A 21,942-nucleotide genomic window follows, 5' to 3' on the forward strand; every position below is an offset into this window, starting at 1 on the left:
ATTGGAGTTGTGGTTGGAATTGTTGAAGCTGTGAGTGAGTGAAGAGTGGATAAGAAGAGCCTCAAACTCGAACGGTGCGACTCGGTGGTTGGTTGAAAGTGACAATGTGACAATCCGTCCTCAAATAATCCGATTGTACCGGATGAACCTATCAATGAACATAGTTTTAAGGTGAATTACCGACCGAGTGCTACCAAAGGTTTTAAAATAGTGCTGCTCCAGAAAGGGCAAAAGCGATCGATCAGTCAAATTTCTCTCGAACGTCCGCGGCGACAGGTCGCCGACATCGCCATCGCGCTGCACGCCAACCCTTGGCTCAGGGCCCCGCGGGGACTTAAGGGGCAACATGCATGCAGAGCAGAGCCTTTGAGAGCGAGCGATCGTTCGAGGAATGTGCGGATTAGCTTCGTGCGCCGTTATTGTTGCTGCTCGGTGCAGGCGTGGGCAACCCCGAGCGGAGCGGGTCCGTTACATTTCACTAGTTTCACTTTTTCCAGTCGCGTGGAAAGTTCGCCATGGTTGGGCTGCATTTATGTTTTTATGTACACCGTGTGGCTTTGACTCGGGCCGGGCGTGCGCCTGCGCAGGCCAAAGCCCAACCCTGGCAACCCTGGCCGCTCCTTTCTCCCAGGGGCAGGCGAGGGCGATGTTTACACATTGATCGCAATTGGCTGCAGCAAACCTTCGGAGCGCCATAAACCAGAGCGCTCCATTTACCGTCCCGGGTGGAGTTAATCCCGTTCCTAGCCGCCTAGGTACGATCGGTGAGCTGAGCTGATCCTGAGATACCGGCCGCTTAGGCTTCAGGCCGAAAAAGGGGGCCGATTTCGATTGTTCCATCCGTGCAGCCTTCGACGGAGTGTGGAGCGACCTAGAGCTTGGCATTTATTAGCCACTGTCACTGTCAACGACGGTCAACCCGCTGCCCGGTGTTTCGCAAACGCAGTGCAGCTAATTGAAGGTGCGTGCGTGAGAATGGAAGCTTCGGGGCCAGGTTCACAGGGGCGCCGCCGCCGCCACCGAAGTGCAATAAAATGGGCGGCTCGTTTACCAGAGCGCCACAGATGTTGATCTGAGCCGAGGTCAGGCTGGCCGACAATGGCGGCTAAGGCGCTGTTGCAATCTGGCCGGCCTCTCTGACCGTCGTCAGCGAAAGATGGCATCGCCGGACACCGGAGTCCGTCGGCTGGCCCTGGCCATTCTGGTGCGTGAGAAGCGAACCTTCAAAGACAGCGGAGAGCCCACCGGAGCGTCATAAGTTTCACCGACGGCTGCGTTGGGCAACATTTTAAGTACCAAGTGACGAGCCGGGGGACACGATAATTGGGACCGTTTTGCGTTTCAACCGTGCACACTCGTCAACGCATTGTCAAGAAAGGAAAACAACTGCGCTGCGCGCCTCGCCCGCGAAATGAGATGCATTTTGGGTTTGGGGCGAGGCCACAAAAGTGGGCCAGCCACAGCCTCCGTCGCACAACCGGCCAGGCGGATGTTGCGGTGAAACGGCCGGCCCGGCTCGACGTGGGAGTTGCCGCACGGTGAAATGGCCGTCTCGCGGTTTTTGGCCGATGGAGTGTGTCTTTCACTTGCGTACCGGGACGGATCGGATCCGGAACGAGAGCCCGGAACCGGAAAAGCAGCACGCCTCTCGCGGCGACGCACACGCAAAACCGGTTCGGCGAGTGATTGCCAATTTTTGTTGATCGTCGTCGCATTTCACGCGGCACGTGCTGCTGGGGTGCGGCAAGGACTGCCGCGGGAGTGGACAATTAATTATCCCTCTCTCTCTCTCTCTCTCTTTGTGTGGGTCCCTCAAGCTGGGCGATCGGTGGCGATTGGGGCTTCACTAACGAGCCTCACGCGAAAAGGGGCGTAAGCACACATCCGCACCGCGAACAGTAATTGAACCTCGTGACCGGTTAAAATGTGCGTGTTTGTGTTGGCGGGGGGAAGCTCAATGTTTGGGCCCGGATACACCGGAAGCCGCGGAGGCTCGATGATGCATAGGAAATTACCACCAACGCAGAGCCGGAGCATAGGAGCACTCTGAAGGTTACCCGATGTCGGACGGTGGACGGACGGGGCCGGTGTAAACAGCGGTACTTAGACCATCGCCATGTGTACCCAATGTCTGCATATAATTAGGACCGGTCATTTGGCAATCTACCTTTCCGCAGCCGGAGCCACTTCTGGTGGTTGACCAAATATTGACGACGATTAGAGCCAAGGCTACGTTTGTTCGCCAATCGCCTTCTGTTGGATCTTTTGCCACGGACAAGTTCTTCCGATAATCGTTTAATGGTCGGTCGTCATTACGGATACTTGCGAAAACCGTCGATCAGTCGACGAACTCTTGGCTGGCCACAATGACAGTCACAATGGCAAGTTAATAGTTCTGCGAATAAGCTCTTCGAAGAAGTTGGCACCGGTGATGTTAGCACCAGAAGATGATTATGCTTCAATGAGTTCTTTAGAACCGGTCAAACTGAACTGGAGAGGATGAATTTTCTCGTGACGTGATTCTCTAAACTCAAGAGGCTTCGACAGTCGATAGTTGAGATAGGAAACGGAACGTAGAATGTGTTGAATGTTGTCATAGGCGTATAGCATAAATCATGGTTTACTTTAAAGATGATGAAAAAGGTTTAGTAGATTGAACAAGGATTTTTCATTTATAAGTGAATACGAAATATTTTTTGGTGGTTTTCGGGCCACTCTAGCAGGTCGAAATGACATCTGCAAGGCTGTCAGTGCAACGCCAAATAGACAGCATACCCCGGCGTTGCTCTGCAAATCTAGAAGCCTCATCAGAGAAAGCCCAACAGGTAGTGGACCGAAAGTTGTCATAGCAACAGTCCACTGCGAGAGAAAGGTATCGTCACAGTGCACATCGTAGTGACTGTTACTCAATAGTTATTTATCAATTTATTTCGGAATTCTCTGTCAAATTTAGTACCAAAATTTTTAAAAAGGAAATATTTGTATATTTTTACGAGCCAGTGTATCTGATTCAATCAGCACTACACGGCCTGCGAAACTCATTTGTCCTCGCTGACATAAGAGGGCTTGGCAGTGATTGTAACTTACAAACAAAATCCTAATGAATTTGAAAGTACGAAGCTCCTCTATAGAATTAGACCCTTTTTGAGACCTTGATAATAAGAGCATATTTTTGTCCGATCGGTTATCTAAAATTATCTTGAAGAAAGCTTTCTTCCTATTAGGGGGCTCAGGGGGTTTCTATCGTTTCACTACAGATTAGAGTTGTCTAATAAAATGTAGGGCCAAGTCTTCCAATAATATACCATTAATTTTTGTCCCATTCCCAACCCAAATTTGGAACACAAAAGTGTGCTAATAACACGAGCAGGACCAAAAAACAAGGCCGCAGGCACATTACTAATGACACATGGGATGGTCCGATGGCCTGACGGGGAAAAGGAGCATAACGTCCTACCCCCGGTATAAAATATCCCGATTTGCACAGATTCACGTCGCTGATTCACCGGCCTGGCTAGGCCCTGTTATTTTGGAAACGATTTCGCTTCCACACTTTACCGTTCTGTTACACGGAAGAAGAGTCAGCCGAAGCCAGCCGAGCGAAGCGCCGCGGGTCCCCGACCGAGGAGGCCTGGTTTCGTAATCCATCATCATCGTCGTTGATCGCGCCCGGTGCGGGTTATGTGATACGCGCAAGTAGTGATGAGCGTGATGAGTCCGTGAGGTGGACGATTGATAGTTTTATGATTACACCCGCATGATTCCGTAGCGTGGCCACGAAATTAAAAGTGAAATTAATCTTCACCCGCTGCGAAATGTGATGAAGCTTCGCAGCGGTCAGCGCCGCTGTGAAAGCGGCGCACCGGCACAGTACGGAACAGAGTCGGTTGGCCGCCCTTTTCATTTCATTTGCTTATTCATTTATGTAGCCCCTTAGCTGATGATGATGATGAGGCGGTGCTGGTTGGCGCAATATTAATTGGACATTTAAATTCATGCACCGCGAGAGCGAGCTTTTATTGGCCCTGGCCGTGGCAGGACACGCGCCCTTTCACAGGTGCACTTGGCCGACGGAAAAAAGGATAACGCCCTTTGTTCCGGAGCTGGCCCGCTGAATCGCTAAAATCGGCTGATTTGGCCGAGACGAAAAAGAAAGCGCGTGGATCGGTTTGGGGTCGGCCGACCGTCCGCCAACTCTCCGTGAGCGTGTGTTTGTGTCTGACCTGCACGAGGACTTCAGTGGGTGGGTCGGGTCGGATCGGGTCCGGCGAACGAGCAACAAATTCGGGGGAAGTAAAATTCGGACCGATTTCACCCCAAAAGTGCGAGCGCGCGCGGTTTTTCGCCCTCAGTCCGCCCGGTCAGTGTTCACTCCTCAGTGTGTATGTGAGTGGAAACGAAAGTGAAAACGGTGCTAACGGGGGAAAACCTTCCCACGGTCCCGCGGCAAAAGGGCTGTGATCCTTCGCTCGATCGCCGATCGCCACCATCACGAGTAGACTTTGGGTGATCGTAGTGTTAATTCCTTTCCTCCTGTCTCTCCAAAGTGCTAGTAGCTGAGGTGGTGCCGGTGACCCAGCGTTGACGGTGACGGTGACCCGTGTTGGAAGCTCCCGTTCCCGATCTCCCCGACGCCAGACACGGCCCCCCGCAGGAATTTCCGCGAGTCCGGGAGTCTGAGCTGAGCCCGCATCCGAGGCCTCGCAAACGTCACGAATGAGGTAAAATGTTAGGGCCCACCAAATGGAGACTGCTCACGATCGTGGCCGGGATACTGTTGGCGCACGCGATCGAATCACCCCACAGTCGGCCGAGTAACAAGCTGAACGCTCGCGGACCGGCCACCCGATCGTTCGCCGGCCCGGAGCTGGGTGGGCTGAGGATCGAGCAGCTCGGTCCGTGGCGGGGGGCCGGCACGGGCCAGAGTCGGCCGGTGCGGAACCTGCTCGTGCCACATCAGCTGTTCTCGCAGGTCGACAACATTCGCTACGTCGACAGCCGGTCGACCAACAGCCGGAACCTGCCCGGGACGTTCGGAGCGTTCCGGTTCGACGACCAAGGGGGGCAGCAGCGACGGCCGAAGATGCGCCGCTCGGATGAGACGGTCGATGGTGGGCAGCAGGAACCGGCACCGGAGCAGGGTTACTACGACGGTTACTCGAACGCGAGCCGGCCACAGCCACGGCAGCACCGGTACAAGATCATTCCGATCAGTTACTTCTACCAGGAGGAGGCCGCCCCGGGGCCGGGTGAACTGAAGCCCCTTGGGCCGAGCTACCCACCGAAGGAGACGGCTGACGATGAACCGGCTCATGGGTCGGCTCAGCCACCGGCACCTGGCGAAGAGGACAGCGGGTACTCTCGCTCCGATACACCCGTCATCGGGGCGCGTCGATCCGGGATCCAGTTCCCGGGACCACTGAAGGCTGCGGGTGGGTTCACGCCGCAAGGTTACAGCGAGGAAAGCCTGACGCTCGGCGACAATCTGGGCATCTTCCAGCAGCCCGTCAGCACGGCCGATGAGTACGGGCCACCGGAAGCGGGTCCGGAGCTGGGGACGTTCGAAGGGGGATCGATCGGTCGCGGTCAGACTCGGACCGCCAGCGACCCGGATCCGGACTTTACGCGCAGCCTGTACGCCAACCGATATTTCCGCGATTTCGGCCGGCCCCCAGCGATCGACCTGAGGCCGGCAGAGTCATTGGCCCGGCCCTCGAGGCTCCTCCGGGAACCGGGCGGCCCGTTCCGGGACGATCAGGTGACTAAGTTCGGGGATGTCGGAGGACCGATCACAGCCATCCAGCAGCCACGGCCGGGGCCCTTCGGGCCGGACGGTGGAAACTTCCGGGCGTTCGAGCCACCCGGTGGCTACTACACCGACAGTCCGTACCAACAGCAGCAGCAACAGCAGGTGGTGGCGGGGGCCCCGAACCGGCCACCGTACTTCCCGGCCAAGCTGTACAGTGAGCCGACCCAGAAGATTTACCAGCCACTGTGGAAAACCCGATCGCCGCGGGTTGTCTTCCCGCAGGGTGACCTGTCCGGGCCGTCCGGGTTCGGGGTGGACAATGTGGTGTTCAGGTGAGGCCAGAAGCACCCGGGGTCCGTGTATCCGGTCCTAATGATCCGGTCGCTTCCTTTCACCGCAGGGACCAGAACTTTGGCCTCAACGAGCTGGCCGCCATCCAGGACGTGAGGAACGAGTTCAACCAGGACGACATCAACGACGAGCCGGCGGCGAGCAGCAAAGACCGTGGTAAGTGGCCCGCGTGTTCTCTCTCTCCCTCCCGCTCTCCCTCTCTCTCTCGCTCTTGCTTTCTCTCTCTCTCTCGCGCGCGCTGTTGGGAATTTCATTTGGCATGTACTCTCTTCCGGTTCCGCGTGTGCCGGGATGGGTGGTGTCCGTGGGCCAAAGTGCCGCCATTTGCTTTCGTTGGCCAACTCCATCGCCAACTACTGTGCGTTTCCCTTATCATCCACTGTGACCTCCGGATTTTGCGGGATCCTCGGTGCCAAACCTTTACGACGTTAGTAACTACAGGTTGATGCATCTAGTGTTTGGATTTTAATTGACTTTTGAAACTTCAAACTTCATTCCGGAAATTGTAAACGTTTGGCTAAAACTTTGAAGTTTGCGAAATGGGACGCCAGATACTTGCAGAAAATTGAAAAATATTTTTAAAAACATTTTCAAAGTGGTCAGTCTTCAGTCAGACGATCACTTCGGAGATCAGATCGGAAAACTCACATGTCGTGCAAAAGAATCCAATGCACTCACAACGAGTGACTGCTTAGTGAGGATTTTGCTTGACGGCGTAAGCTACCGAAATATGTTGGCTGAAATTTGCAAAATTAAAGCTGAAAACTTGGACGACATTTGGTTTCAACAGGACGTTGCAACGTACCATTAAGACAGCAGACAGGCATCGATACTTTGCGCCCTATCTTCGGAATCCAAACACTAGATGGATCACCCTCCATAGTTTCCGACCTTCCATCGCCAACGACACCGCTCCATTAGACCATGTTTGGCTAAGGCTCCTGCTTGCGGCCTAGTCTTGCTGCTCCTCGAAAGCTTCCCGAATGGGTGACCCCATTCACCGTTCACTCTAAACGCCAGAACCAGAGCGCAACAAATGGTTGGCCACCGTTCAGCTCGCGCTAAAAGGGCTCGGCTTTTGGGGAATTTGGGGCTCGAGCTTGGCACAGTAAATTTACGAGCGCGAGCCATTGCGCCGTCGGAGAAAATTCGACCCCCGGGTTGTGGCCGGGTGCGGTTCGGGGTGAATTAATCTCCGTGGCCCAATCTTTACGGCTCGTCAAAACTGGTGCTACCGTTTGGGGCGGTTGGCAACACTTTTCTTTCCGATCGCGCTTCGAACGCTTGAACTTTGCACCGACGGAGGGGAGAGCTTACACAACCCTGGCCCCGGACCCGGCCAGCAGCTGAAATGGATTGACTTCAGCGCGCACACTGGAGGGTCCGTGCGAAAGGCGCGTTATATTGCTACACTTAAAATACTTTCTCCGCGCGCGAACCGAAGGTGTCGGGGCCGGCGCAGAGGGGGGCGGGTCTTAAATGCGCGGCTGCCGTTCGCGCAACAACGCACGGCCTGGTCTGGCTTGGTGCTAAAATGTGAAGATTTTAACAAAGAAACTGGAACCTGCTAGTGGTGTAATAATGCGATGTGCCACCGCGCGACTTAACTCACGATCACGCCCGAACTAACGGGCCGATAAGGAGTCGCCGGAATGTGAGGGGCCGTCTTCGGTTCAGTGCGTATCCTTGCTCAACTGGTGACCCTAAATTGGAGCGGTGGATTAGTGGTGAATTGGATATGAGAATAAGGTTTCTTGTTTGTATATAAATAAAACTCGAGGGTTCAGTTAGTTGATAACAGGTGATGAAGATGAAATCGTCCGGTTAATGTTTTAGATGTCGCTAGCAGAGCTTTATCTTCTGATTTGCGATATACGCCATTATGGGCTGTATGCTCCTTCAACGGTACCAGTGGAAATTGGACATCCGACGGATTATCAGTGGCAATAATAAATTTGGGGATTTTGGAGCTATCAATAAAATGCTCATCGAATGGTTTTCGAAGAAACAAACCAAGCTTTAATGGAAAGGAATCCACAATTTGCTCGAACGATGAGCGAAACGTGTAACATTAAAGGTCGATAACTCCGAATAAAAATATTTGGAGGTTCTCCGTTCGAGCTTTCAAGGTATTATCGAAAATAAATATCTTAACGCAGTTTTCGTTTAGTGACCGAATTTTAGATCGATTTTGATATTCTCTAACTTTGGATGGCTTTCACTTTATCGCATCGAATCATTGATCATCGATTTGCATCGATTTGTTTGTAAATCATCAAGCTTGTAGTGATCTCATCAAATATTTCATTCGATTTATCATTAACAGTTAATGGTTCCATTTAGATGCTATTGAATTGGATTGGGTTGGTGGTTGCTTTCATAGGTAGCTCATAGGCAGAAACATCGGTTATGTTTGAAATTTTTGTATAATTACCTTTAATGGATCTAGCTTTGAGTTTAATTGTAAATTAATGTAAAATATCAATTGACGCTCGTGGCTAAGCTCCGTTGCAGTCCGTTTCAACGTTTTCAGTTTCGTTTACGTTTTCTTAGGTAATTAATTTCACTTTATGACTACGAAAGGAAGGCCACTGTTGTTTCCACCGAGGGGGTTTTACGTTCGATCGCCAACATCAACAACAAAAGAGAAACAAAATGGCTCGTTTTAAGCGCCAAGCGCTTCCGCATTTTCCCCGCGCGGGGTGGTGCGCGCCGGAATCCCGTGTTTGATTTGGTGGCAAAACGTAAACGGCCACGGCACGGGCACCCCCCCCGCCCCCCCCACTAAATCATGTCACGAACCGGACCGGAGCCGTGCAAATATCGCGCCGGCTCATCTCCCGCCAGCCAGCAACACCTTTTTTACGGCTGCTGCCGCTGACCACTCGACGACAGACGGATGGGGCCCGGCACAAGGCTCGCAATTCGCTCGCTTCTGGCCCGATAAAATATGGAGTGAAAGTTGCCTCGGTTGGTCGATGACGCGGCGGCGGTGCCGATGGCCACTTACCGAACCCCGCAGTCCGCGCAATCCGCGAATCCGAAATGCGTCTTCTGCTGGACGGACGGCCGGGAAACCGGCTGATGGCTGATTATGTCATCGAGGGAGCGTTATCACCGCGTGCGTGAGAGGGAGACAGCGGAGTGGTCCTGCCGGATATGTGGGTATTATCGCACCATCTTACGGCGCTGGCCGCCTGCTCGATTCTGTTCGCGTAAAACTGGCCACTTCCGACGGTCACCGGCTTTGTTGTTTCGCTTATTGATTTTCCGGTGAAATTCCCACCCCAGTCACGCTGCTTCCGTCTGGTTCGGTCCGCTGATTAAATTACCCGAAAGGAGCCAGAAGCCAGTTTTTGGCACACCGACAAACCGCTGGAGCCTTCGGCGTGGCGTCTGGCACAGCATGAAAACATAATGAAAAAGGGCGCGCAACCATAAATCGTCGAGCTTTTATCGTCAAACCGTTGCGTAACGCGTTCGATGCTGCTGCCGCGTGTTTCATGTTTCGAGGGGCTCAGTGCGTCATCCGTCCGTGTTCTTGATGATCATTTTCCCTTTTGCTTGTGATTCGTTGGTGATTACAGAAAAGGGCCACAAAAACACTCTCTCTTCTCTCTCTCTTCCTCTGCAGACTCTTGCAGCCTTAGCAGAAGGAAAAAAGGTCAATAATTTACGCTAGGGCCGCGCGCGAAAATGAGCTAACGTAATTACGGCTCCCGCTCGGATTGAGTGTTACTGAAATAGGGATCTAGAGAAAGAGAAATTCAATCACCGTTCACCAACCGAGAACGAGCGCCACCGAACGAGTGGACTGATTTCGAACTAAAGGCGCAACAAATTGTTCGGATTGTTTTCCACCGAACGGCGCTTCGAGGGGGCTCCGTGTTACGAAAAACCCTTACCCACCGACCAGATCAGGCCAAGAGGCCCCGTTAAGGGTGTTTCATAAAGCGATTTAATAAATGTGCCCCCCGGCCGGCACACAGAGGGCCTAAAAGCGTGGAAAATGAATTGGAAAATGTCGACACGACTCAAAACGGGGGGTGGTTTTTGTGTTTGGTGAAAATTCAAACGAAACGCGCCGCAATTGTCGTGATCCCGGAGCCCGGGGCCCGTTTCTATTTATGCTACATCCGCCGGTAGGGGTTGCTATGAAAAGCAACATACAATGCCACCCCCGACAAACAATCTCCGTACACAGAGCCGAACACAAAACCCACTGATTTAAGCTCTCGCTTCGCGTAAGCCGCGATCAACTCGATATTTCGGGTTTCGGGCGTTACGAAATGGTGTGCCTCTTGCGCTACCCGCAACCGCCACACTACATCCCCTGGCCGGATCGGGTTCCTGAGCGAAGCGAAGAGAAAACTTTTGTGGCCACCACACAGTTTTGCCACCTTCACGCGGATTCGGTTGTTTGGTTTACAGATTGGAGCTCCTCGTCAGGAGCGCGTGGCTAAAAAAAGCACCGGCACCGGCAGACAAAACATTCACCAGTCGAGGTTTCGGAGAGTAAACGGTCCTCGGTCTGGCATCTGTTTTTGGGAGGCCGCCGCCACCACTGGCCTTTCGAAGCCATCGCGTGAAAGGACGGCTTCAAACGGGGCGAACGCAAATTAGCGATCGGTTCCGGAACTCCGGCATCGGCGCCATCGTGCCGTTTCGTCACACACCGAGCGGTGGACACAGAGAGTCGTCCTAATGTCTGTGCTGCGGTGGCTGACCGGCGCGATTGCGTAACAACATGCGAACCGGAGTTTTCCGGAGTGCCACGATGGGTGACGATCGGCCATAGGAAGTAGGGCCATCGTTACCGGCCGATGGCACAGAGTTTGCCATTTTCTTTCACGCTTCTTCCGGTCACCGAAATGTGGGCTCGGATTAAACTTTCGGAGTTTATCAACCAGCCACTAAGGTACCTAATGGGGCGGAAACGTCGTTAAATCTATACTTTTGCTCAATTATGTTGCGGATCGGGTCTGCTCGATCGGGGGGCTGGGCCGCTCTGTGGAAACCAATAGCAGAGCATAAGCACAAGAGGGTGTTTCCACTTTGCATACTACAATGTTGGGTTGGCATGTATAACGCTAGACAAGCACAGTTTAATTAACTACTTTAGTCAATATTTGGCAGCTTATTTCGTGTACCATAACGAGTTCGATAAAAGAACATACGATTTTGTTTTCCCTTAACGGTTACGGCATTTGTTTGGTACCCTGTAAAGAGCGCTAGTACCGAACGTGGTGAGAAGTTTTGCACGAGCATTTCTCACTGGTGAGAAAGTGAATCCTAGTGAGATTCATCATCGTTTTGGCAGTGACTAGCTTATCTGTTCACAGGTCTACTATGAATCGATGTGTAACAAAATTTTGTAATTGTCAACCAGAAATTGTTGACGCAATGGTCGCTCTGCAGTGATGGCTGGAGCAGTGAAATAACTCAGACGATAATAGTAGCAAACTTGTAGAAGATTAGATTCAAAATGACCGGCCCATAACTCGTCAGCGTATCGCAATCCAAATTAAAACATCAAAGGAACCATTGAACAAGAAATCTTGCAACACAAAAATGCACTTTCATGCACTTTGCGTGGATCTTAATAGGTTCTTAGAAGCTTGAAGTTTGAATCAATTTCACGATCTCCGTATTCTTCCGACTTTGCGTCAAGAGATTACCTTTCGGGTAATCACATCTAGGACACTGAATTGAAGGCAGCTATCGCGTTCTGGGTTCGAGTTGCAATAGCCTTGCAGTGACGGAATGAAAAAACTTGAAACACGTTGGAAGAGTATGGTGTTCTACGGTGAACATGTCGAAAAATAAATACCTGATTTTGAAGGTTCAAATTTGTACTTCAACTTGGTTTTCAACCAATGCTGCCCAATTTGTTTTGATCCGTCTTCTACAAGGATTGTGTGCGTTGTCTACCAGCCTATCGTTGCGATGTGCTTTTTTCAAAGGTAGCTTTGATCGCCTGTCATGAAGTAATGTTGCTACACCTCAAAAGATGCTATACAAGAGCGACACTGAATAAATTAGGAAAATGTGATTAGATTCAAATGTATAATATCAACAGGCGTTGAGCCATTTTGAAACAATTTAAACAAGAACATAACGAAAAATTTAAAATAGCATTAGATCAGTTTGTTCGAACAAAACCCTAAATCCTGGAACCCGTTAATCGTGCCTCCGACGGGGCGAGCACCCCAGCATTTGAAACTCGAAGCACTTGACGAGCTGAGCCGAGAGCGTTACGCTAACCGACGACATCATTATGGTGTCCCTTCTGCCGCTCCCCACCGGACCAAAGACCCGCGCCAAACCCGTGATCCGTAACAGCTTATTTAATGGCCGCGCTGCTCGTGAGCCGCGCGCATGGCGCTGCTGCACTTCCTCGATGGGACCTGTTTCGCTCCCCGTTTAGGTCGATCCGCGCACGGTGGAGAAAGAAAACCCCACCGACCAGCAGCAGCAGGCACCGAAAACCGGTCCAGCGTGCAGGGAAAAAGGGACACCAGCGTGGCAGCGCGGATGGCAGGAAAAAAGAGTTACAGCAAACGAAAGTGAGAGTGTGAACCGGTGATAGAAACCCCGGGGGGGAGCGGCCCGGGTGAAGATGCGATCGCGCGCGCGGCGATGAAGGGGATGCGAGAATGCAGGCCGGCAGGGGTTTATGTAACACAAAACCCAATCACCGGCCCGAATGCACCGCAGCACCGCAGCTGTCCGGACATTGAACTCGCACCAGCGGGCAGCATAGTTCCTACTTCCTGTATCATCATCACGAGCGAGCGAGCCATCATCTTCATCGCCAGGCCTCGACTGGCCACGGTGTGTCTTAATCAACCCGCCCATTCATCACGCGGACGCGGCGCTTTTCTTGTCCCCCTTCCCATTCACCCCGTCATAATCTCCTCCCCATCGCCGGGATGACTCCCGATTGGGCCGATTCGAACCGGAAGCGGACGATCAAATTAATCAATCAGCTGCCAAATGCTCAGAGCGAGAACACCCAACCGACCCCAACACAGACCAATACCAGCCCACAGACACACGAACACACAGAGATACGGAGCAAAAAAAAAAAAAAGGATGGATACTAACTTCCGCTTCCGCACTATATCCAGTCGGTGACATTCGGCGCGGGGTCCGCTCGGAGCTGCAGTGCCAGCACGAGGGCGGCACGTGCGAGTTCTTCCTGCTCTGCTGGATGTCCGGCGGGCTGCTGCAGGGCTCGTGCGGCGGAATGCTGAAGGGCTGCTGCCACCGGACGGCCAAGTCGGCCAACATCGGCATCGACGCGAGCACGGCCGTCGACCTGACGAACGTCCCCACCATCGAGTACGGTCCGGTACAGAACGATCCCAGTGAGTGTGCCCTCAACCACCACCACCACCACCAACACCTCATCCCGCACTCACTTCCACCGGTGGCCAGTGGGAAGGCCCGTAGATAGACCGTAGCCTTTCTAACGTCACGTAACAAACGGATCCCCCCGGGGGGGAGGGGGACCTACTACTCGGGGTACTTGGTGGTGGTGGACGTTGGCATGCCTAACACTCGGATGTAGCAGTAGCAGGACCAGGACTGGGACACTGTGTGTGGGGATTGGTTTTTGTGAGGGAGCACCTGCATCTGGGACCGGTCGAAGGATCGAAGGAACCGGGGCGCGATCACCCGATCACTCGGAGAGCTGATGAATTGAAGGACATAAACCGTGGATGATGGAGTGGACCTGATGAGGGCTTAGGTAACGCCACCGATTTAGTGTGCGCCCCGGATAATGGGACACCGCGCAGGGTGTGTGATTATCCAACAAGAGCCTGAAGCTGTCCTCGTTGATGAGTGCACTCCGTAACGTGCCATTAGCGAGCTACGGATCGGATCGATCAATAAATCGGAGGTTCACCTAATCGAGTAGAGTCCACAAAGTGGAGCACCACCCGTTCCGTGTGGCCAATCGCCGGGTGGTTGGGGGTCGGCCAATCCTTCTCTAGTGTCTCCAGTGCGCCTCGTAGGAAAATGGAACTCATGAGAGCCATTTGTGACGTAGCGTTTGATTTATAGTTCTCAATCCCACTGGGAACATGTTTGCATAACCTACCCTACACACCCCTACACACCTGTTATCACTAACCTGCTGGATGTTCTGTGTCTGTCGCTACCGCTTGCCGCCAATGCTTTGGCTATGTTTCACCACCCTTTCCCCCCCACCGATCGCACCGCGTACCGAGCGACCAAAAGCTAGCTTAAGCCTCTAGGGCACTTCCGTGTGTGTCCCCATAATCCTTTCCCCGCCCGTTTCTCCGCGTGTGCTCGGGTCTGGTTAACCCCGTTCTTTCCCTCTCTGCGCTCCCTCTCATTGCAGGTTGCGGAATATCGCTGGCGAAGCAGACGGCCCAGCGGCGCATCGTTGGCGGAGATGATGCCGGATTCGGATCGTTCCCGTGGCAGGCTTACATCCGGATAGGATCCTCGAGGTAAACAGTTCGCCCCCTGCATCTCCATCCCGTGGTCGGCATGATTTATGCTAATGTCCCCGTCGACTCCCCGTTTGCCCCCGGGGGGGGGGCGGGCAGGGCGTAAGAATGGGGACCGGGTGGGACCCTGACACCGATTCCGTGTCCGTTTCCGGGTGCCGCGTTGTTTTTATTATTAGCAAAAAGGCTGGGTTCCCGCCTGGGCGGGAGAAATCTTGCCGCTGGATGCTGCCGCTGCTGGATGTCGGGCGAAGAAAGTGAAAAGTGCGACACGACACCGCGCGGCCTCGAAAATGAAAGTCGAGTGCGTTTACTTTCATCCCACGCTTGGCCAAATAAATTTGAAGCGAAACAAGTCGCCGGAGCCGAGCCGAGCCGAGCCGAGAGTAATTGGTCCCGGCCCGGGCCGACCCGGCACTCACCGAAACCGGGGTTTCGGTGCTGCAAAATGGTCCCCGCCCCCCCCCACCCCGGAACCACACACGGTTCGCTTTGCATAGCGATTTGTTTGTGCTGTCTTAACCGGAAGCGGGATGACGGGATGACGGGATGAAAGTGGCACGAATCGCGGCGCGTCAGCGATTGTTCGGTACGTTGAAGTTGATTTTCTACTTCAATTAAGTAAACAGTTTGTGATTGAATCAATTAGCACCAGGCGCGATCGTCGTCATCGAAAGGCCCCCTTCAGCAAAGGGGGCCCCGATTTGCATCGGTAAACAGTGAGCCATGGTGAGCTGAGCTGAGTATCGAAGCTGAGCGAACCACTTTTCCCAATAATTTCTCTCTCTCTCTCTGAAAATGGTTCAGCAAAATTTGCCAAAAACAGGGAAGGGTCCATCACTGCCGATTCACGTCGGTTCAAACCGCAGAGTGCGAAACTTTGAGTTGGTGGTTGATACGGCTTTGCGGCCGGTCTTCTACTTTGGCTCTCTGCCGTGATAAGTGATTTGTCTTCTTATCCGACAGTTACAACCATCGAGCGGTGTTGACAGGCACCAGCGACAACGTAAATTTCTGTTGCTTACTGTAACGTTGTGTTTTTACGTTGTGTAACGCCAGTCTAGAGCGTGACCCCTCTATCAACCGGGTGGATCTGTCCGGTACAATAAAAACAGAACTTATCCGGCTACCAAACCGCCGAATAAATTTAGCCAGCGGTCCGTTAGGAAGGAAAGGAAAACGAAACAAAGAAAAAGGAAAACAATCAACCGCCGAGAGGTTAAGCGAAGCCCACTACGTCCCCTCTGTCCCTCTGGACGGCCTCACGAGGCTGGTTCGTCGCTTGCCATTCTCATGACATGTCCAGCACACCGGAGCTTGCTGAGGCGTACACGCTGAACGGAATTCCGTACCGATCGCTGTTATAGCGATTTCTCCATTGTCCTGAGTTGGTATAATCTCAGCTTAGTTTCCTTAGCCTAAAAGAGTTTTCTTAAACTGTAGACAGCTTCAGAGTAAAACAGTTTCCATACCCGGGGTTCACAGTATGAGAAACTTGATAAAAATGTATGGCAAGCCAAGAAACTATGAATCTTTGGCTAAAGTTCCGTGAGTTAGTTTGAGTTGCTTTTGAGCGCCTTGTGTTTACCGGATATTTTCCCGTTTGGGGGGTATTTTTTTCAATTTGACAGTTTACGGCGAATTTCGGCAAATATTTTTTGCTTTCCAAAAATATGGCTAGTTTTTCGACAGTGGATCAAATTTTGACAAAAATGGCACTAGAAGAAGAATGAAAGGAAACTGAAAAATCAAACCATAAACAAACGAACTGTCATTTCATTCACTGGAGCTCACGGAATTTTTCGCCCAAAAGCTACTAGTGTGGACGCTAGCATATGAAAAAACCTGCAGAGAAAACTCATACTGTGGACGAGGCGATAGACGGCAGAATGACCTATTGGCTGCCAGCCTACTTGATCTTATTTTCGTTTAAATTACATCCCTTTCGACATGTTTATTGGCCTATCAAAAAGTCATATTTTGCTCCACTCTGGAATAAAGGTCCAGCGTTGTTGGCAAAAAGGCGGCGATTCGACATTCCATCCGGTGACAAAGAAACAAACAAAGAACGAGCGATCAACGGCCTCCCCATTCGGCTTTCCTCTCGTAATTGAATAACCTCCCGTTCCGTCGTTTCAATAACTCGCCACCCCTCGCGCGACTAATAATCAACTAACCGACGCTCCCTGGCTGGTCATCTTCCCAGTCGTTGGTAGGAGCTGCTAAGAAAAAAGCGTGGAACGGAAGCAGAAGAATCAATTCCGGCGCTCAATCACGGCCACCGTGGGCACTTTCTTTTCCGATACGGCCCGAACCACCCGGGCGGGATAGAACGCCATCTTGCCATGGCCCTTCGCGGCAGTAATTGCCCGGCCCGGTAATTTCTGCAACAATGAATCGAATTATGCGCCACGGGACACGGGGCCCAGCGCAAAAAAGATTCATTACCATAAACGTTAATTAACTCTCACCAAGGGGCCGCGGACGGACGGTCCTGTCCACGGGACTGTTGCCGTAATCCGTTTGCGAAGCCGCTGCCACTAATCATTGACTAATCCGCTAACATATTTTGTTCCCCTCTCTTTTTCTCTCCCTCCCTTCCGCTCACGCTGTCTCTCTCTCTCTCTCTCACTGACTCTGACTCTGACTCTGGCGTGTCTGCTCTCTGTTTCGTGCTTCATTTTCTCTCCTTGCGTTATCTGTTCCGCGATCGTTATCGGTGGCCGGACTTCACCGATCGCTCGCCCTGTGGGACTTTTCCTTTCCTTTTCGATTTCCCGATCTCCGGCGATCCGCTCCGCTTCCCTGTCGATCGGTGGAACCGGTGCGTGACCGATCGTGATCCATCGCGCGGTCGGCAATCTACTTCGTGGCCCTCCCCGTTCTGTCTCTGTCCGCACCGTTCTCTCGATGCCGCCACCTCTGCACGGCACTCTGTAAATCAGGTCTATGCTTTCCAGATGCGGGGGCTCGCTGATCTCGCGGCGCCACGTGGTGACCGCCGGGCACTGCGTGGCGCGGGCGACCCCGCGGCAGGTGCACGTGACCCTCGGCGACTACGTGATCAACTCGGCGGTCGAACCCCTGCCGGCCTACACGTTCGGCGTGCGGACGATCAACGTGCACCCGTACTTCAAATTCACCCCCCAAGCGGACCGGTTCGACGTGGCCGTCCTGACGCTGGAGCGAACCGTGCACTTTATGCCCCACATCGGTAAGACCTCTCGCGGGGGTGCACGTCCGGTTTCACTGCCCTCCATCCCATACGATCCCGAAATTGAAGTGAAACCCGGGCCCTCAACCCCGATTTTCCTTCCGTTTTTCTTTTTCCCGTACCATGCATCCGTGGCTCACTCTCTCCCTCTGCTCTCGTTTTCTTGCGCTCCGGTTCTGTTCCGGTTCCGGTTCGGCCGGACAGCCCCCATCTGTCTGCCGGAGAAGAACGAAGATTTCCTCGGCAAGTTCGGGTGGGCGGCCGGCTGGGGTGCCCTCAATCCGGGTTCGCGGCTACGGCCCAAAACTCTGCAGGCTGTGGACGTGCCGGTGCTGGACAATCGGTGAGTTTGGCGTGGGGCTCGTCCGCCCGTCCGCCCGATTCAAACATCGTTCTCTCTCTCTCTCTCGCTCGCTCTGCAGGGTTTGTGAACGGTGGCATCGCTCGAACGGCATCAACGTGGTGATCTATCCGGAGATGCTGTGCGCCGGTTACCGGGGCGGCGGCAAGGACTCCTGCCAGGGCGATTCCGGTGGCCCGTTGATGCACGAAAAAACCGGCCGATGGTATCTGATCGGTAAGTCCTGTGGTCGTCCCGACATTCGCTTGGCGCTTGTTTAATCTTAATTTTCGGGTCCGACCTTTGACAGGTATTGTGTCCGCCGGATATTCCTGTGCCACCCGCGGCCAACCGGGGATCTACCATCGGGTCGCGAACACGGTCGACTGGATATCGCACATCACGCAAATCTCCACGTAGAGCCGGTCCCAGGGCCGGTCCCGCGGATCGAATCCCCGTGTGTCCCCCCGGTCCTCCGTCCATTCGGCGTGTCCTGTTTGCGTGCTGGAACCCGGAACAAGGATCCGGGAGCGCCGCGAAGGGAGAAGCGTGCAAAAGGAACCCTCGACGGAGACCCGGGGACACCGCGGCTGGGGGATTTATTTATGAGATATTTATTTTAATGCCCCAAGTCCCAAGTCGACCCCGGGCGGAGGCGCCCCGGAAATCGCCACCCTCGGGGGACATCGATTGAGGGCTACCATTCAGACCAGACCGGCAACGTCCGACCAACCAACCAACCAACCGACTTGGCACACGCAGTGAAAATGTGATATGTAAAGAGAACGAAAGTGTAATGGCTTATGTGTGTTTCTTTTTCTTTGTTTTATAATCCACCCCGGGCGCGCGCCAGGAAATGTATCCTTAACGGCGCGCGCACAGCGCATTGGCAAAACGGTGGCCAACAGTGACCCCCAACAGTGAGACAGAGAGAGTGAGTGAGAGATCGCTTGGTAGTGGAAGAGAAGGAGAAAAAGGGGGCAGAAGATGAAGACGGCGGCGGCGGCGGCGGTGACCGTCTCGTCGTCGCGAAGGCCCTCGGTTTCACGGCGCCCACGGCGTGTAATATAAGATCTGTACGCTGATATCATATGCTAATTACACGTTTCTGTGAAACTGTTCAATTAGCACGGCACTTTCAAACGTAAAACGAAACGGACGACCGGTGGACGGAGAAACGGATTAAAAAGGCCGAACCCGGGCATGCCACGGGGGCCTCCAGTACTTTCCCGGCCGAGCGTCGAGAGAAGCTCCCATCACACCTCCCCCCCCCCCATATGCACACCATACCGCGACCTGCCCCACGCACGCACGCACGCACGTGAAGCGTTAGATAGATGAGCGCGTTGTAAATATTATTTTTATTATCTGCTAAGAAGCAAGCGATGGGGCGCGCAAGGACACCGGAACCGCCGCATCCGCTGTACTTGAAGCAAAGGTTACCAGACACCGTTTTCCCGCCCGCAACCAGACGAACCCGGACGAACCCGGACCTCGTAGTGGGGCGAGCTTGTAAATTTGTTTACCGGAACCGCGCGATATGCTTCGGCCGCGGGCCACGGTGAGCGATAGTTTTTAAGCGACTTGACCATGTGGCAATGTGTTTTGTTTTTAGATAGCTATTGAAAACCGTTTATTTTTTTGCTTCTCAATCGAAATATTTGTCGGATGAAAAAACAATAAAAACAGAACGATATCGACACCGAACGCGATGCGGCGATGATTTGCGGCGATCAGTAACGCCGCACAGGAAAGAAACGCCTAAAGGTATGCAACCGAGGGTGCGGGTTGATGGTAACGCGCTCGCTAACGCGCCGGGTGTCTTCTACTCGGGAAGCGATTAAGTTCGTTTTTACCGGAAACTACAACCGAACCGAATGGTCCTGGCGTGCCACGTGCCAAATCGTCTCGGGAACGGTCCGATTCCAGCTACATTTGCAATAAGCCCCAGCTCTTCACTGGAGGTCCGATTCCCCCGATTGGAAAAAAAGATCAGTCAGACCGACCCGATGCCGACAACCGACCCAAAAACATGCGAAAAATCAATTAAATAAAAATGTAGCCCATTAGGTTCCCATTAATTAATAAAATCATAAATCAATCAGCGTATGATAAAGCCTAGGTCTGAATAATCGTGATCTTTTTCAGCCCATTCGATCCTCTGTTTTTGGTGCTCTGTCTGAGCCTATTATACAAAACATTAAGCTGATTAAGCTCCTCGACTCTCGCGCTAGGACTTCAGTCCTCCTTTCTTATTCCTGTTTCGCACGCTTCTTCCAGTTTCAGGGCAACAAATTAATTCCCTTTGTAACGAAAGCTGATCCGGACTTTTCACCGCACGCCCTATCGCGTCGCAATCGGTGCCAACGGTGGAGGATCATAACATCAGGTAACGATCTAGGGGAAGGATTTTATTGTGACCGAAATGAAACGCAAACCCCCGGCCGGCTGGCTGCCAGCCCCGGGGGCCTTTCACTTCCGCCACGAGTCCTTCCGCAAAGTGCATAAAATTTATCATCATAATAACTCACGTCGATAAATTCCCACATTACGCACCGCAACCAAGGGGTCCCAAGGGGTCCGCAACCGAAGTGACAACCGCTGAAGAGGAAACCGTTACCCTCTTTCATAACCGTTCCTTCCCGGGGCCCTGGCTGACTGAAATTTGCAACCGGACTTACGTGATTTTCTCCCCACCGGGGGCACGGCCGTTGGCCTAATTATTGTAAATCATTTAACACGAGCCCGCCCGGCCACCGCCGAACGCCGAAATTGGCGAAACAAACACGCGAAAAAAAACCCTCTCAAAGCCCAAGGTGGCCCAACTGGTGGAGGCAGCACCGCTCTTCCCATTTTATGTTGCCCAAGTAACCTGGCGGCGGCCGTTCGTGGTTTTATGGCGCCACTATCGGGCTCCACGGACGTCCCACAATCCGCGAGCCACGCCGGTTACGACGTCAGAGAAGACGCAGCCTCAGGTTTGGTGTTTTGTTTTTCTCTTCTCACCAAAAGTTTGGCGAGTGGCCGTAAAAAAACAAAAGAAACTGGCCGGCCCGTGGTCCGAACGGGAGGAGTAGCTTTTGGAACGGATTTCATTTCAACCTTGGTAATGGGTACGGGCCCGGAGAAAATAGCGACCTTGCCTTGCGTCGGCATGGGGTTTCCTTTTTCGGTGTAGAGTCGTTCGAAGGGATGGGGCCAGACTTTTGTCCGCAAAGGTTCGCAATATCCTTGCCTATCCTCTTGTCAAGTTCTAGTTGAGTGACCAACGGACAAACTGACTAGCCAGATGTCACTATTCTCTATACCAACCAACATGGGGATCGTGTTGAAAATGGCCGAATCCGGCAAGCGTTGCAGATCCGGCTTCGGGCAGATCCGGTTGACGGTAACGCGGCCTATGGTGTGAACTGTCAGACCTCGGTCATGCGATTATCCACGCACCGAGCCGAAACTGCCGACGCCCCTGACTCCCGAGTGTAATCAGTGCCGTGTCCCGGAACCGGCCGGACTCGCCTTTGGTACGATATTATTTTCCTGTTGTTGTTGTTGTTGGGTCGAGCGTTGCGGTTCATCTTATTTTGCGCCCTCGGCGAGGCCAAAAGGACCGCGGCCGTTGATTAACCTCAGCGGAGCGCAAGGTGCGAAAGGCCGTCCGTCCGAGGAGAAAGGAACCGGATCTTGGATGCTGCGGCCATGTTGCCGTGCCACTTTGGTGCCCGGGGTCGGTCTGATGTAAGTGCCGCTCGTGGTGGGACCGACTCCTTCTCGTTCGTTCGCTCGCTCGTCCGTTCCCAGTGACGTC

The 21,942-nt window shown here is 53.1% G+C and overlaps 1 protein-coding gene across 1 annotated transcript; it reads left to right on the forward strand.

Annotated features, from left to right (window-relative positions):
• Positions 1–4,726: 4,726 nt before the first annotated feature.
• LOC131212961 (uncharacterized) lies at positions 4,727–18,557 on the forward strand. The gene is made up of 8 exons (XM_058207062.1): positions 4,727–6,081; positions 6,150–6,256; positions 13,231–13,470; positions 14,472–14,583; positions 17,529–17,797; positions 18,002–18,140; positions 18,220–18,374; positions 18,448–18,557. The coding sequence occupies exons 1-8, from the start codon at positions 4,727–4,729 to the stop codon at positions 18,555–18,557; spliced, it is 2,487 nt and encodes an 828-aa protein (XP_058063045.1).
• The last annotated feature ends 3,385 nt before the right edge of the window (positions 18,558–21,942 follow it).

The sequence above is a fragment of the Anopheles bellator genome, chromosome 2 (genome assembly GCF_943735745.2).
Source record: "Anopheles bellator chromosome 2, idAnoBellAS_SP24_06.2, whole genome shotgun sequence".
In the NCBI taxonomy this organism is placed as follows: Eukaryota; Metazoa; Arthropoda; class Insecta; order Diptera; family Culicidae; genus Anopheles; species Anopheles bellator.

Bases quoted from the DNA above. Each gene is read 5' to 3' on its own strand.
- LOC131212961 (XM_058207062.1), top strand. From the start codon at position 4,727: ATGTTAGGGCCCACCAAATGGAGACTGCTCACGATCGTGGCCGGGATA. The intron at 6,257-13,230 runs GTAAGTGGCCCG...CACTATATCCAG, and splicing joins GGCGAGCAGCAAAGACCGTG to TCGGTGACATTCGGCGCGGG. The intron at 18,141-18,219 runs GTGAGTTTGGCG...CTCGCTCTGCAG, and splicing joins GTGCCGGTGCTGGACAATCG to GGTTTGTGAACGGTGGCATC.